Here is a 15,077-nt window from a genome sequence, read left to right on the forward strand (position 1 = left end):
CCAGATCTTTATACTTCTTTCTAAAGTGCATCACAAATGTGTAAAACCATTATGTAAAAGTATTATATCTGACTTCATGCTCCTATGCAGGGGATACACAGTTTGGAAAATTCTGGGTATTTAAAAGAACATATTTTTTTTGATGTTTTATAATGTTTTCTTCTTTGTTAATTAGCTTCAGGAAAATGGCAAAGCTAAATTGTTCAGCCTTTCAATTGCACAAATTTCTGAAACAGAATTTCAGATATAAGGAGCATTGTGCTACACTGAAAGAAAAAAAGAAGCTGATAGAGAAGGGATTGTCATTGTTAGGGCTTTTAAGTCGTATAAGTCATGCAAAACTTTACGAGGCATGACATAACGATGCACTGCTACTAATACATGGTGTAATAAAGGCAGAAAGTCAAATCCAGGCTTTTGAGTCACAATTTCAGTGATATTAGTCCCAGATATTGGATCTCAAATAAAAACATCTGTTGTTTCAAGTTATGCTCTGTTGTTTATGGCAATATTGTTTTCATCATTTGGATGATTAGAAGCAATCAGGAATGTGAATATAAGCATGGTGAGTAAAGGTGAGACAGAGGCAGGACAAAGACCAGTCGAGACAAATCGAGGAGCTTGTTTGTAAATGAGGGCGTCTCTTTGTAGCACGCATGTGGTTTGGTTATGAGAAGTCTGACGTGGACCAGAGAACATTTCCCAATAGTTCTGTGTAAAAGGAGAAAAGTAATCACATATGGATTAGCACCATTCATCTTTGAGCTTATAATTAAAAAAAATCTTTAATGTGGTTTTTATATAAACTAGCACTAGTCATAAACATAAACTAGTCATTTATAGAGTTTCCATAAAATGTAATATACTTTGATACATTTCATTATTAGATGTTGTGAAATGAGATTTTGGTATGGAATATCAGAGTGATTTTGACTCCTCGCATTTTAACATTTCAATGAATTGGCATATATAAATAATACATAAAACATGAATATAAATGCTATACAAAGTAACCATTTAATCTGTACTTGTATGAACTATTGTTGATAGTGAAAGCCATTTTACTTTGCAGGTCTCAAGATTTATCCCCATCCGCACCATGCGCCCTTTGGCCAGTGAACCTCAAGTTAACTCACTTGGACTGGAACCCTGAAGCAATCCTGATACACTTCCAGGGACAGTACCTCACCATATGTGAACTTGACTATAGTATCTTGCAGGGAGAAATACAGAATGTACCAAAGACTAAAGCTGAAGTGGATATTGGAGAGTTTTGCCTCGTGGAAGATTTGACTTCAGCTCGCTGGTACAGAGGAAGAGTTCAGAAACGACGGGACAACCTCTTTGATGTTTTCCTCATTGATCACGGAAACGTGTTGACTGTCAGTGCCACAAACGTTTCTTCCTGTTCAAATGACCTGTTAATCCTGCCTCCGAAAATAGTTTGTGGTTTTCTTGCTAATGTGCTGCTTCTTCAGAGTTGTTCTCACTCTGTGGTTGAGGAGTATTTCTCAAGCCTGATCAGCAGAAATATCAACGGTTACATTCAAGCACTGCTTCCCCACAAAGTCCTCCTACTAGAAGTCCCTGACATCAACACCGGCTTAGTTACACATGGCTTTGGGAGATATGTGGACACTGATACATTTCTCTTCTTGGTAGAGATGCTTACAGAGATGCCTCTCAAACAGAAAATAGAGCCGGTTCCTGACTTACTCATTGAAAAGCCAAGGGGACAAGAAGTTTGTTTTAAACCATCAGGTTTGCAGGGATATGAAGGCATTTTTTCACTCTATGGACCAGCCTTGTGTTGTGGGACACAAGCTAAAGTGAGAGTAACTGCCGCTGTCAGCCCTGGGTTGTTTTACTGTCAGATGGCCAGTGTGGAAGCAGAGCTCTGGGAAATGTCAAAGAAGTTAGCTGCATCATGTGAATGCAGACCTAAAGAAAGTTATCCGATGACTCCAGAGAACCTGGGTTTATTGTCCTCAGCTAAAAGCAAAGATGGGAGATGGTACAGAGGCTTGGTGCAGTTTCTCCCAGGCAGTTCTTGGGTTAGAGTCTTGTTTGTTGACTACGGATTCATTGAATCAGTCAAAGTTGAAAACATCCACAGGTTGGCACCTGAATTGTATTCAACGCCAATTATGGCATTCCCTTGCTCTCTGGCATGCCTGACTGATGAGGATAAGGCCATCAAAACTCAGCAGTTGTGTCTCCTGAAATCAGGCTTACTTGGAGGACGATTACACGTGGAGATCACTAGATACAATGAAGAACACCACCTGTACTGTGTCACTATAATTAGTGCTGAAGATGAAGGTGTGGAAGAGCCGGAGCCTGTCAGAAAGTGTCCAGTCATGAAGGTTGAGTCCGTTTCTGAGGCTGAAGAACAGGGTGGCTTCTTGTACCTTGAAACAATCATGGGCGAAACACTGGGGCAAACGCTGAAGGTAGAAGAGGTGCAGGTAGACTCCGTGTTTGTGGGCTATGTTGAACATGTCCAAAATCCAAACCATTTCTGGATTAGAACACAAAAACGCAATGAGGAGTTTGAAGAAATGATGTCAAAGATGGCAGAACACTTCGAACACGTGAAGCTGGATGAAGACGTACTGTTAAATCCTAAGCTTGGAACACTGTGCTGTGCGGTTTATGAGGGAGACCTGCATTTTTACAGGGGTGTAGTGACAGACACTCTTAAGCACGGAGCTGAAGTTTTGTTCATCGATTTTGGGAACACTGAGAAAGTGCCACACATGCTGATCAAGAATATTCCTGAGTCATTTTCCTGCAAGGCGGCATTTGCCATTTGTTGTACTCTTTCGAATGTTTTTCCTGTTGAAGACATCTGGACCAGTTCAGCCTCTGATTTCTTCAGAAGAGCTGTGTCAAACAAAGCCTTGCTAGTCCATGTCATACAAATGAGAAAAAACAAATTTGTTGTTGACCTTTTTGAGATGGGAAGTGGCAACAATCAGAGTATTACTGAGCTCCTGGTCTCTTCCAAGCAGGCTGAATACATTCCGAAAGGGCACTTGGACCAAAAAAGGACAGAAAAGACAAGGTGCCTCCAAAGTAATGTGAAAACAAACATCGCTGAGGATAAGGAGCAATGGAAGATTTGTAAGGAAGAAGAGAATGCATCAAATAATGAACCTGAGAAAGCTCAACTTCTTGCTAGCATCAAGCTGTTAAATATCAAGCCTGGGTGTGAGTTGACTGTGCACTGCTCTTATATCAGCTCTCCATCAGATTTCTGGTGCCAGCCTCAAGACATGGTTCCAGCTTTGGAAGAACTGATGGATAAACTTCAGCAGTATTATTCAACTCATTGGGTTCCCCTGGAGTCAGGAGATTCATGCTGCATTGCCAAGTCACCTCAAGATGGACGATGGTATAGGGCCTTAATCACTGCAAAACAGAGAGACAATGTCACAGTAACGTTGGTTGATTATGGGAATACTGTCCAAGTCAGTGAACACATTCTTCAAGCAATAATGCCAGAATTTCTTTATTTGGAAGAACAAGCTTTCAGGTGCAGCCTTTACAACTTAATTGAACCTGCTGACCCTAAGAACTCTGGGAATTGGAGTCCAGAAGGCTGTAGGTTGCTAAAAGATTTTGTCTTCAGCAGCACTGGAGCTCTAAAATGTAAAGTTGTCTCCCAGTTATATGTGAAAAACAAGGGGCTGTGCAATGTTGTTGATCTCTACAACAGCCAAACCCAGCAGAGTGTGACAGATAGGTTCACAGAACAAGGCCTGGCAACACGAGTGACGGCGTCAACAAGGCAACAGCAAGCAGTGTTTCCGGAATCTTTTATCTACTCTTCACATGATCTACACCCAGGAAATGAGGAACAAATGTATGTCACCTACGTTAACAGTCAGTGGGAGGTCTACTGCCATCTTGAAAGAAACACTGACATTATTGTTGAGCTTGAGAAGAAAATCTCAGAGGAGAGTAAACACATGATGCAAGTTGTTACAAGAGCTGTTGTAAGCAAACTGTGCCTGGCAAAATACTTTGATGGCAAGTGGTACCGCGGTGTAGTGCATCCTATTCATTCACCTCTGCATTTCAGTGTGTTTTTTGTGGACTATGGAAACACAAGCATATCAGAGAAGACCAAAGTCATGTTCATCCCGAGAGACTCATCAGATTTGTTGTACACGCCCATGCAAGCCGTGAGATGTTGTCTCCATTCAGTGTCCAAGAAAGATGTGTATGCAGATGTTAAGGAGTGGCTCAGTAGTGCAGTCCTCAACAAGCAAGTGAAAGCTGTCATACTTGGAAAGAATGAAGATGGTTCATTTGATGTCGAATTATTTGATGGAGACATGAACATCAATGAGAAGTTGAAGGAGCTCATTCTCAGTCTTTCATGTAAGCCCAAGACTGCTGTTAGATTTGAGATCATCAACAGAAAACAGAAAACCTCCTGCAAACGAAACACAAAGTCTTCGTTCAAAAGCAAGAGTCATCCTAAAGTGTATTCAAATCTTTCGACATTGTCCCCTGTCCACAGAGGTACTAAAAAGAAAGAAAACACAAAAAGCCTTGTTGGTGGGAGAACTCAAAGCAAGAACACAAGAGTGAGAACACAGAATGAGGGCACATGGAACACCCGGGCCTCTGTGAAATCACAGAACAATCAAGTGAAACAACAAAGACAGGAACAGAAGCAAGCCCAACAGAAAGAGGCAAAAGAAATACCCCAACTGCTGTCTGACAAGAAGATATGTGCAGGCTTTAGGGCAAAGTGTTTTGTTTCCCACACAGACTCCATTTACAGCTTTTTTCTTCAGCTGTCAGAGGATGAACCTGCCATCTTGAAAATGGGTGAAGCTCTCAACTCAGGTACCCTCAGAGAATCCTTGAAGATGCCTACAACCTTAAGAATCAATGACATTGTTTTGGCTGAGTTTGAGGAGGACGGTGCCCTTTATCGTTCAGTTGTGAAGAACTTTGCAGGCAATTCGTGTTTCAAAGTTGAGTTTGTGGACTATGGAAACTCGGCAGTCGTTGAGAAGAAAAAGATCTTCTCTATACCAAAGGAGCATCTGTCACATCCGAGATTCAGTATACCATGCTCGCTGCTGGATCCAAGCACATTCAGAAATGATGTGGCTTTCACTGATGCAGTAATGGAGAAGCCACTGATGGTTGAGTTCATAGAGCAATGTGGAACCAAGTGGGACATAAAGATTAAGGTTCTTGATGGAGAAGTGGGCCTTAATGCAGGACCTGTAACTGAAAGGGAGGATGAGTCTCCTAATTCTGAAGCTAATGAGAAATTGAGGTCCCACAAACAGAATAACCAAAGAGATGAAGCATGCAAGAATGAAATAAGGTCTGAAAGAAAGATGGCTACTGTCAAAGGTGAAACATTCACGCCTAAACCACCATCTGTTAAGGTGTTAGTGCCGATGAGGATGAAAATTCACAGGTATCACAGGATAAGAGTCAAGAGTAGCAAGAGTAAGACGACAAAGAGATTTGGAAATGCATCCCTTACCCCATCTATTCAAGCCAGAGACTCAGAGAATGGAATGCTTTTGTCGGTCCAGAGTAATGGCTGCTTTTATGTAAGACTTCTTAGGACCAGTGACTGTCTCACTGCATTGGAAAGTCACATTGCAGATAGCCTGGTCAAGTGCAAGATGGTAGCAAGAGAGGATATCAAACAAGGCCTCAAGTGCTTAGTTCAAGTCCAGAGTCACAACAAGTGGCACAGAGCCATAGTTCAGCACCTGAGTGATGAAAATGTCAGTGTTTTCCTGGTGGATCACGGAATAACAGTGGAAATCCCAATTGGTTCAATTCGACAGCAGTGTAGTGAACTGTTGAAATTCCCAAACCTTGCAGTGCTGTGCAAGATGAACAGTCTTGGGTTCACTGAGAAGGACGATGATCACAGACACTGGTGTGAAACTCTGAAACCCTTGATAGGCAAAGAAGTCAAGTTGATTTTTGTGCGTTATTCTGAAGCGGATAGCCTCTGGATGGTTGAAATAATCATAAACAAACTGTTTCTCATGTTGCATCAAGTTGTGTCACTGCAGCACAATGGAGGCACTGAAAAAGGACCAACCGTGGAGACCAGCCCTCCTCAGCGGCTTGCCTTTGCTCCAGTTCAAATGGACAAATTATATTCTGGCTTTGCTGCTGCAGTTAAGACGCCTTCTGACTTCTGTGTGTCTCTAGAGGATTTTCTTCTTGTAACAAACAAAGTGTCAGTTGAGCTGGATGACCTTCCAGACAAGATAACAACCCTCCCAAAGGTCACTTATTCCTGCATCCTGAGAGGTGTGAAGCCAGCTGGATTGGATGATCAGTGGCCTGATGAGGCGGTGGTCTTCTTCCAGAAATGTTTGTATGGGAAGAACCTCCAGATCTTCTTCAGAGAGTTTGTGTCAAACACACACTGGAAGGTGGACATTCTTGTAGATGGTGTCCATGTTGCAAAGGAGCTGGTGGATGCTGGACATGCCAGCTATGTGGATGTCATGCTAGGACTCAGGTATGCTTTATAATTTAAAATCTGACTGAAAGTGTATTAGAAGTGATCAAAATAAGTACATATTTAGTCCTTTGATATGTTTTTTTAATGACTTCAAATCCACGATTCAGTATTCTTAGTGTAGTATATATCAGTTGTGCTTTAGTCGGTGAATAAATGAATGAAAGAACAATGAAATGTGTGTGGATTTGTGAGATAAATATCACATTTTTTGTGCTTAACCTCTGGCACTTTCAGGTTCCTGGAGCAAAGCCCCTTTAGAGCTCATTCCCAGGTCCTTCACAGTGAGGAGCAGTGTGGGCCAGAAGAGGAAGGTTCTTGTGAAGCTCGAGTCCACTGAGGGATGTGAGGGGACGATGTCACTCAGAATAAGTTTGGGCTTGTTCACAAAAATTTTGTGGATGTTTAAGGAATTTAAACAGTTCTTTATGTTAAACAGCTGTTTGTGTGAAAAATATTATATTGGTTCTAATTTCTGTTTCTGATCATTTTGACTAAACATGTAGTACCAAAAGATATTTTTGTTATTAAATTTCACATACTTTCAAATATCTAAAACTTAAAATAAAAAGTAATTGCCTGATTAAGACAAAATATTGTCACTACCTTGTCAGCACTTCTGACACTTTTCTTTTTATATTTTAAATACGTTCTGAGTCAAGGCCACATTGTGAAAAATAAAATCTTTACTGATTGTTCTTTTGGTCTCATGTTGTTTGTTGTCTTAGTCAGCAATCAGTCACTTGTGTGTTTAAGGAATTTAGGGTTTTTAATAAAAAAATTATGACCTGCACACATGTTCCACTTGATGGTGCTGTCAAGCCAAGATTTCTTTTTTATAAGCTCCTCAATGAGGCAGTGCTGCTAGGAACAAACTTTCTTTTTCTGTCCAAAAAGAGTCAAAGAAATAAATGCAGCTGAAAGAGATGTACATTTATCTTTAAATAGTATATTTTACATAAAAGTGGCATTATACCACAAAGTACAGTACACCCCGTTATTATTTTCATGAGTATATTTAAGTCCACAACTGCAGCCAATAATAAATGTAATTAGTTTGGAGTGATCACGTTGTGAAAATTGATGATAAGAACAGTAATGAAAACATTTTGTGGCGATGATGGGAAGGAAGGAAGAAAAGAAAAAAAAAAACTGTCAGAAGTGGGATTCGAACCCACGCCTCCAGGGGAGACTGCGACCTGAACGCAGCGCCTTAGACCGCTCGGCCATCCTGACATGTAGGAAACCGGGAAAAAAGACTTAGTCATGTGTATACCGTCATGGTCGTATTGATAATGCTCTGTGTGTATTCTGTGTCATATTTCTAAATAGATCTCCAGAGAGAGGACACTGGCGCGGGTTAACGTTACAGAAATAAACCGTCGCCATGTTCGTTTTCTGTTACAAACGCGGTAAAAAGGTTACATGTTTTCATAATATATTTCAACAAACAAAGATGATTATATTAAACGTATTTACACCTGTCGCTCATAATCTCTACACAGAGACGTGTTTTTCCGGTCTTTAAGCCTGACGTCCGCCTCAAGTTCAAAAGTCACAGGATCACTGCGAGTTACTGTCCAAATTATTATTTCGTCTTTAATAAAAATTATCAATGTGGCTGCTCTACCAGTTGTAAAAATTAAGTTTGAAATCCAGGTATCCATGAAAACGGATTTTTTTTTAATTTAATGGAGTAAGAAGTTAACAGAGTTAGCTCGCTAGTTTCCACCTAAAGATTATAGGAAACAGGAAGTGTAATGTTGCTGAGCGTTATTGATTAGTTTTGCTTTTGGTGGTGATATGATGGTATTATTATTATTCTTATCACCACAGAGTACCCAAATGTAATGATGGTGGGTTTAGATTTATATTTGTTCATGCATTGGAAAATAAAGAACGCCGATTCAGCTGCTAGGTTCTGTGTACCAATCCTTACACTAATATCGAAAAGCAAAACGCATAAACAGAAAAGACATTTTAAAAACGTGTCGATTCCAATGACTGTAGAATTCCCGGGCGAGTTCTGAAGAGCTCTCCCAGAGTTACCCTATCATCTCCGAAGTTGAACTTCAATTTTTATGCTATAGTTGATTACGCGTTAAAATAAGCAGGCCAATTACCTATTATCAGTTTTTTTTTAAACGTGCGCCAGTAGGTGTACATGCATTATCAGCAAAACCGAAAAGAAAAATCTTTAAAACGTCAGGATTCTTCAGCGAGTTCCGAAGAGTGATGATCTGCCACAGTATTAACTTTGTTAACCTTTACACATTTTAAAATAAAATACGCCGAATATCGACAGATCATACTTTAAAGTACATCGTTAGATGTGCTGGAAACTATTAGCAAATTATGTTATAAGTGAACACCATCGTTTCATGCGAGTTCGGAAGCCCTTTCATTTTTAACCATCAAGTATATTACACCGACTTTATCTGGTGGAATATTTTACGAATACAGTTACCTTTTGTATCATTAATGACAACTTAAAATACCGGTAGTAACACATAATAATAATAATAATAGTTTATCAAACACAACTTCCAAAATCAGAGCACTTGTCCCAGATTAAATACACCCGAAATGCCCCAGCACCGTTTCACCGCCAGTTCATATTCCATTTGAGTGTAGTACCACTGGCTTTTATAAATAGCTTGTCTTTAATCCTTTCTATCTATACAAAGTGCTGATGTACCCAAAAAGTGACCGTATAAATATACAAATAGGCTGTGAAGGCTACATAACACCCTAACTAGTTAAGTATTAGTCTTAATTGAATTGTTTCTAACCATATGTCGATTTTAAACGCAGTGACAAAAGACCACGCTTCCAGTCCACACTGTTGAAAATTCTGTATTTATTAATGATTTACAAAAGGCTAAACATGAAACCATTTAAATGATTCAGTTCATTTTGAAACCTAAAAAGGAGAAGTTTGTGTTGTTGCTGTGTTTGTTTGTTTGTATGTGTGGGGAGCATCTTGTAGTGTTTTTACAGGTCAGTTATTATAACAGCGTCTTTAACTCGTCATGTCTTATCAGAGGCTCCTGTTGAGAAAAAATATATAAGTCGACACACAGGATGGAGTCAAACAAACAAACAAACTGCAGGAGAGGGAGAGAGAGATACATCTGAAACGTCACAAGTTTGGGGGAGGGGGTTTGAAGTGCGCTTCATTTCTACATCAGCAGTGGCGGTGAGTGAGTTTTTGAGACTGCACTTGTGTGTTGTGTTGCATTGTGTATATTTGTACAATTGGGTCATGTTGTGAAACACCTGGCTCCCTCCGACTACAGCTGGTGTAAAAACAGAACACTTCTGTCTCTAAAGCAGAAAAAACCCACAGATTATTAATATTATTGTTATTCTTATCACCACAGAGTTCCCGAATGTAATCTCAGAACAGTTTGCAGATACATATTTAATAATAAAACAAGTCGTTGTGCAAGTTTTTCCACAAGGTTTGAAATAAATATCTGTAAAGCAAACAAGCACTTAAAGAGTAGCTGCATTTTTTTTCCTTTTTGTTATATTATTGTCAATATTAATATTACTGTGAAAACCAACATTAATCACATTGTGGGTGAACAAAACAAGTTCCTTTTTCTGACTTGAATTTAGGGCGAAAAATTCATCTCACACGACTACTCTGGTTAAAAGGAAATAAAAGTAGAAGTCAGGAAGGGGAGAAACAGGTAAAAATGTGACTCTGGTGGCAGCGAAGAGGAGGGCTGTTAAATCACATTAGTTTTGCAGATTTTTTTTTTTATTTTTTTTTTTAAGTTTCCTGGCAGATTTCTACAGTAGTAAAAGAGTGAGTGGACCCGAGTATTTACAGTAATGTTGTGCACTTAAAAGATCCTTCCTGAAGAACCTTTTCAGAGTTTTTCTAAAACAAAATCACAGAAGAAAAAAAAAAGAAAAAAAAAAGAAAAGATGTCCCACACTTTTTCGCTATAGAATGAAATAACAGTGTTTCCACTCGCTGAGAATTTAATTAAAAAACAAAATAAAAAAATAAAATAAAAAGGTGTGGAGCTCAACGTTGGGCGTTCCTGCTGGCAAGGAGGGATTAAAAGATTGAAAAACAACATGATACAGAAAATAGAGCATAAAATAAAACTGTAAAACTGTTCAAATTTCACTTAGCTATGAAAAAAAAAGAAAAAAGAGAATAAACCTCTCTCTACCGCCCCCCCCCCCAAAAAAAAAATTTTAAAAAAAAAATTTACAAACAAAAATATATCCCCTTTCTGTCATGTGATTCTCGGACTCTCACTAGATATAATTAAAACTTTTTTACAGTGCTTTATCATTATACATCTTTAACAGGTTTTAACACGAAGGGGAAGCAGATTTTTAAGCCATAAAAATCTCTTCTGCTGATATCGCTACGTCAAAAAAAAAAAGAAAAAAGAAAAAAAGAGTGGTCCAGTTATTCGATGATTTAAGTCAAAGCAAAAAGAGAGAGAGGGGGAAACAAACGGGCGGCGACGGTCAGTGTCAGGGGGAGCAAGCGCCGGCTCTCTCTCTCGATGTTTTTGTCCCCCAGGAGCACCTTATCACGGTGGCGTCGGCGTTAAGGTGGCGCTGGGAGGTGAAAGGCTCAGGTCTACTGCTTGGTGTTGAGCTCGTTCTCCAGCTCCATGAGTTTGCGAGAAGCCTTGACCTTGTTGGAAACCTCCTTCCCCTGAGAGAAGAGGCGCTGGCGCTCCTTGAAGGTCAGACTCTCCGGAGCATCGCTGGGGATCGAGTTCTCCTGCTCTTGACTGCAAAATTAAGATTAAAACCAGAAACTTACTAGAAGAAATAATGCAGGTTTATTATAGTTGAGCACCAACTTGACTTTTCCCTCCAAAATAAAGATGATCATTTACAAAATAAACATCCTTTTTTATTTAATGACTCAAAAATAGTAACCGAGACCATAAACTCACCAGGGGAGCGTTTACTGAGACATTAAGTCAAGTGAGAAGTAGGTGTCTTTTCTTTTTAGAGCGAGAGGAGTTGCCCCCTGCTGGTCATTAGGAATAATTAATTTTTAAAGGCACTTAAACCCAAATTATCTGTAGTTTAAGGCAAAATGGATGTAGACTGCTACAACAGAGACAACCACCCATGACTAAAAGTGGCAAAGAAAGAAAAAAATAAATAAAACAGAGCTCACCTCCTCGTCCATTTGTCTCTCAGGTCCTTGTAGACTTCTCCTGTTCCTACAACTCCTGATGAGTTTCCAGTGTACGAGTTAAATCCTGCTAGATGTTCATGAGCCACACAGCAGAAAGACAAAGAGCAGCAAGACACGAATTAGCATCGCTTATGTGCAGCTTGTGATTAACCAAAAATCATCTGCGACAGAAGCTGCTGGGAGACGGTTCGGAAGATCTCTGATATCAATTATCAGTGACAACAACTACACATAGTGAGTGCACTTGGAAATGCTTTAAGTCAAACTGAATCGACAGCAGACCAGAGACCGCGGTGACCATTACCCAGCAGCTTCTCCAGTCATTATCACTTCATTTCCCACAGACCAGCCTCAGCAGAAAGGAGGAAAGAAAAGAGAGCGAGTTGTGAGAAGCATTAGACAAAAACCTCAGATCTCATTAAACTAGAGCAGCAAGCAGAGAGAGAAACACAGCACTAAAGTAAAAAGCAGTTAAAGAGCCATTCCCAAGCAGCAACAATGGTCTGTGGAAGTGTCAGGTGGGCTCTGAGGTTGAGGTCACCGCTAAACATGTCCGAACCAATTCTGTTACTATCTAAACCCAGCAGTGCTTAAACTCAGCGTATCTTCAGAAAAATGAAGAAGGGCTCCCAAAGAAGCCAGGTGAACAAACATGAAGAGGGTGACCGCGACCTTTAACCCCAAGTGAGACGTTAGTTTTACGCATTCCTGTGTCTTTCCAAACTGTAGCAACATCAACAGCTTAACGAAGGTAAAGCTTCGTAAAACCATCGCAGGATCCGATGAGCCAGGAGTCTGAGACTTGTTTCCAGCACACAAAAATACAAGTTCCTTCCTGCTGGCTATAGAAGTGTTAATGGTTTACTTTCAATAAAGACCAAAACCGACAGTGCTGATATTAAAGCTTCAGAAGTATTTGAACTTTCTCTTTTATTTGCTTATTTACTTCCCCTTGGTTGTTAAAAATGACCATCGCTCACTTCAGCTCCAAAACACAAAGATCCCAGGCACACTTTGATCACTGACACCCAATTACATCTTCTCTGGCCAACACGGCTGCATTGGAGCCGGACAGGAAGAAAAACAGACTTCTAATTCTGACTAAGGCTCTTTTTTTAAACACATCGGCCCAGATGTGTTGGAGCTTGCTGGCCACTTTCAGACTGGATGCTGGTGCAGATTCCTGCTTCCTTCCTGAAGCTGTTTGCAGATCTACTGCCTCCGACTGGTGACCAACCCAGGCTTTGGTTTGTTTCTTTTTATAGAGTTAGTCAAGTTTGCTACCACATAGAGGGCAAAATATGGAATTTTTAACCATTTATCTATTAATTTTACCAAATCATAATTAACCAGAACTAATGACCAAAAGAGATACATCCGCCACGTATCGCCCTAGCTACCTTCATTTGAGTAACTATTTGCTGTTTTGAGAAATACCTGCAAAGTGCTCCCTGGTTGGAACCCAGTGGTCCAAACGCGTATTAATCCACCACTGAAAATAGTCCCCAATGGATGAACCATTTACAGCTTTTCCTGTAACGTGCTGAAATAACTAAAGAACCCAGATACTTGTAAAAGTATCCCGTGTGACAGTGCCTGGCTGTTTTGTTTTCCCTTTTATAAATTGAGTATAAATTAGGAATTGTCTCACACCAATTGCCTGTTCAAAATAGCCGACGTGGTTTTGTTTTTCTTCTTCTTCTTTTTTTTAAAGACGTTTACAAGAATACAGAATCATTTAAAAAAATGCCCATAAAGGCTGTTCTTTTCTGTTTTTAGCTGATAAAATGTTTCATTTCACTTGCTAAAACCAGCAAGCAGGAACTTGGAGAAATGTGGGATGATAAAACCTGGCAGACTCTCTTCGTGGCTCAGTATTTGGCACGTCATGCTAAGAGGAAACACTGGCTCCACATGGTAAAGAGGATTTCTTCTCTTGTGTTCTGTGTACTGGTGAGGACAGTGGTTGAATCTCACTCAGGAAAAACCCACGAGTTAGACATTAAACATCCAGTCCCAACTCTACTTGGCTGCCTTTTCAAAGAGCACAACTGCAGTCTAGATGGATGTAAGGTTTCGTGTTTCAGGATGCAAATCAAAGGTTGGTACAGTTCAGACGCAGACACAGTGATGGGGTGTGAACCCCGATAGATTCATCCAGCTGGCAGCTCCCAGGCTTTTTACTTTGGGTTTTATGGAGCCAAAAGCAAGAGGGGGTGGGGGATCTGAAGTATAGTCTGGGACGGGATCAAACCGAGTCCCACTTCAGCCCACATAAATACAAACTGGCAGAGAACAAAGCAACCACAGAGAAACAAGCCTCGTTCAAGGCCAGAAACATCCCTCTGTGCAGCCAAAAGAGATGAAAATTATACTTCTGGCACTACAATAGAAAATTCTTCACATTCACATGAAAAAAGTCATCCACTGGCCTGTGATTGATTCTCAAAGGTTATGAATGTTTTTCTTTTACTCTGGCTCGGTTATCTTGGAGGCCAAAGGACGCCCGTTTAAATTGCTGTTTTGTTTCCCTGCTCTGGTACACATCTTTCTGTTTGAGCATCGCTCTCTGCGGATAACTGAACTCGTCCTTCCTCTGCAGCTTTCTCCGGTTCGTGCACCTTTGAGGCAAACTGGCATCTGTATCGTTTTTCCTGTGGTTTCAATCTTGATTACACAAAAATACCTCTAACCCAAGAAGAGGCCACACTTTATTAAAGTGAGACTCAAACCTCTAGGACCTGCCAGCTGATCAAATAACACACATCAAATACAGTTTCATATTGGCAGGGAAGCTGGAGACTCAGGTGCTGTTTGTTCACCTGAACCTGCCGCAAAGCCCTGTGGAAGTTGTAATAAGGTTTTAGTAAATAAAGCCGCAGCGTTAGACAGCATTGAAGCTACAGCAGAGACACAGACTGACAGGCGAGATGACAGAAATGAAACAAAAGCTGATACGAGGAGGGAAAATTAGGCACTTCTGGGACAGCAAATTAAGAGAGAGTCCAAAACACAGACACGCAAAGTGGGGAAGAGCAGCAAAGAATAAATAAGGAAATAAATACAGACTGCAGCCTGGTGGAAGCTATGCACAGGCAGTAAAAAGCAACAGAAATCAAGCCGGTTACTGGGGTGAGCTGCTGGCAGCCAAAGTGCACTGTTTGCTGTGTGTTTATGCACAATGTGTTTGACTGTGAGGTGAAACGTGCAGATTTTACTCCCGAGGGAGGGGGTGTTTGGGTGAGGTAGGTTGTTGGGGGTGGGGGGGTGTTAGTGGGATGATTTTGTTTAATTTAAGTGAGATTGCAGCACAGAATTCCCATGAGGTCCTGGATGTGTTTTGATCTTTAATATAAGCAG

The 15,077-nt window shown here is 40.4% G+C and overlaps 2 protein-coding genes and 1 non-coding gene across 12 annotated transcripts in view; 1 reads left to right on the forward strand and 2 right to left on the reverse strand.

Annotated features, from left to right (window-relative positions):
• Positions 1–1,072: 1,072 nt before the first annotated feature.
• On the forward strand, positions 1,073–7,188 carry tdrd15 (tudor domain containing 15; the record flags this gene model as incomplete). Its single annotated transcript, XM_005751844.1, has 2 exons — positions 1,073–6,526; positions 6,764–7,188. Coding segments are annotated over 2 exons (5,557 nt in total), but the record flags the coding sequence as incomplete, so codon positions are not given.
• A 491-nt stretch (positions 7,189–7,679) lies between these two features.
• On the reverse strand, positions 7,680–7,762 carry trnal-cag (transfer RNA leucine (anticodon CAG)). The gene has a single exon. It is a non-coding gene; the product is annotated as a tRNA-Leu (tRNA).
• Positions 7,763–10,728: 2,966 nt separating this feature from the next.
• The window catches only part of afdna (afadin, adherens junction formation factor a), a 116,128-nt gene continuing 111,779 nt past the window's right edge, over positions 10,729–15,077 (reverse strand). For 6 of the 10 annotated variants that reach the window (XM_013915593.1, XM_013915595.1, XM_013915596.1 and 3 more), the window contains 2 exons: positions 11,697–11,784; positions 10,729–11,298 (listed from right to left, as the gene is read on the reverse strand). In XM_013915593.1, coding sequence (XP_013771047.1) covers positions 11,142–11,298; positions 11,697–11,784 — 245 coding nt within the window. In that variant the 3' untranslated portion in view covers positions 10,729–11,141. The remainder of the gene's footprint in view (positions 11,299–11,696; positions 11,785–15,077) is intronic. The other 4 variants (XM_005751829.1, XM_013915598.1, XM_005751832.2 and 1 more) reach the window with 1 other exon arrangement.

This window comes from Pundamilia nyererei, unplaced genomic scaffold (assembly GCF_000239375.1).
Source record: "Pundamilia nyererei isolate P.nyererei 1_Seehausen unplaced genomic scaffold, PunNye1.0 scaffold00329, whole genome shotgun sequence".
NCBI lineage: Eukaryota > Metazoa > Chordata > Actinopteri > Cichliformes > Cichlidae > Pundamilia > Pundamilia nyererei.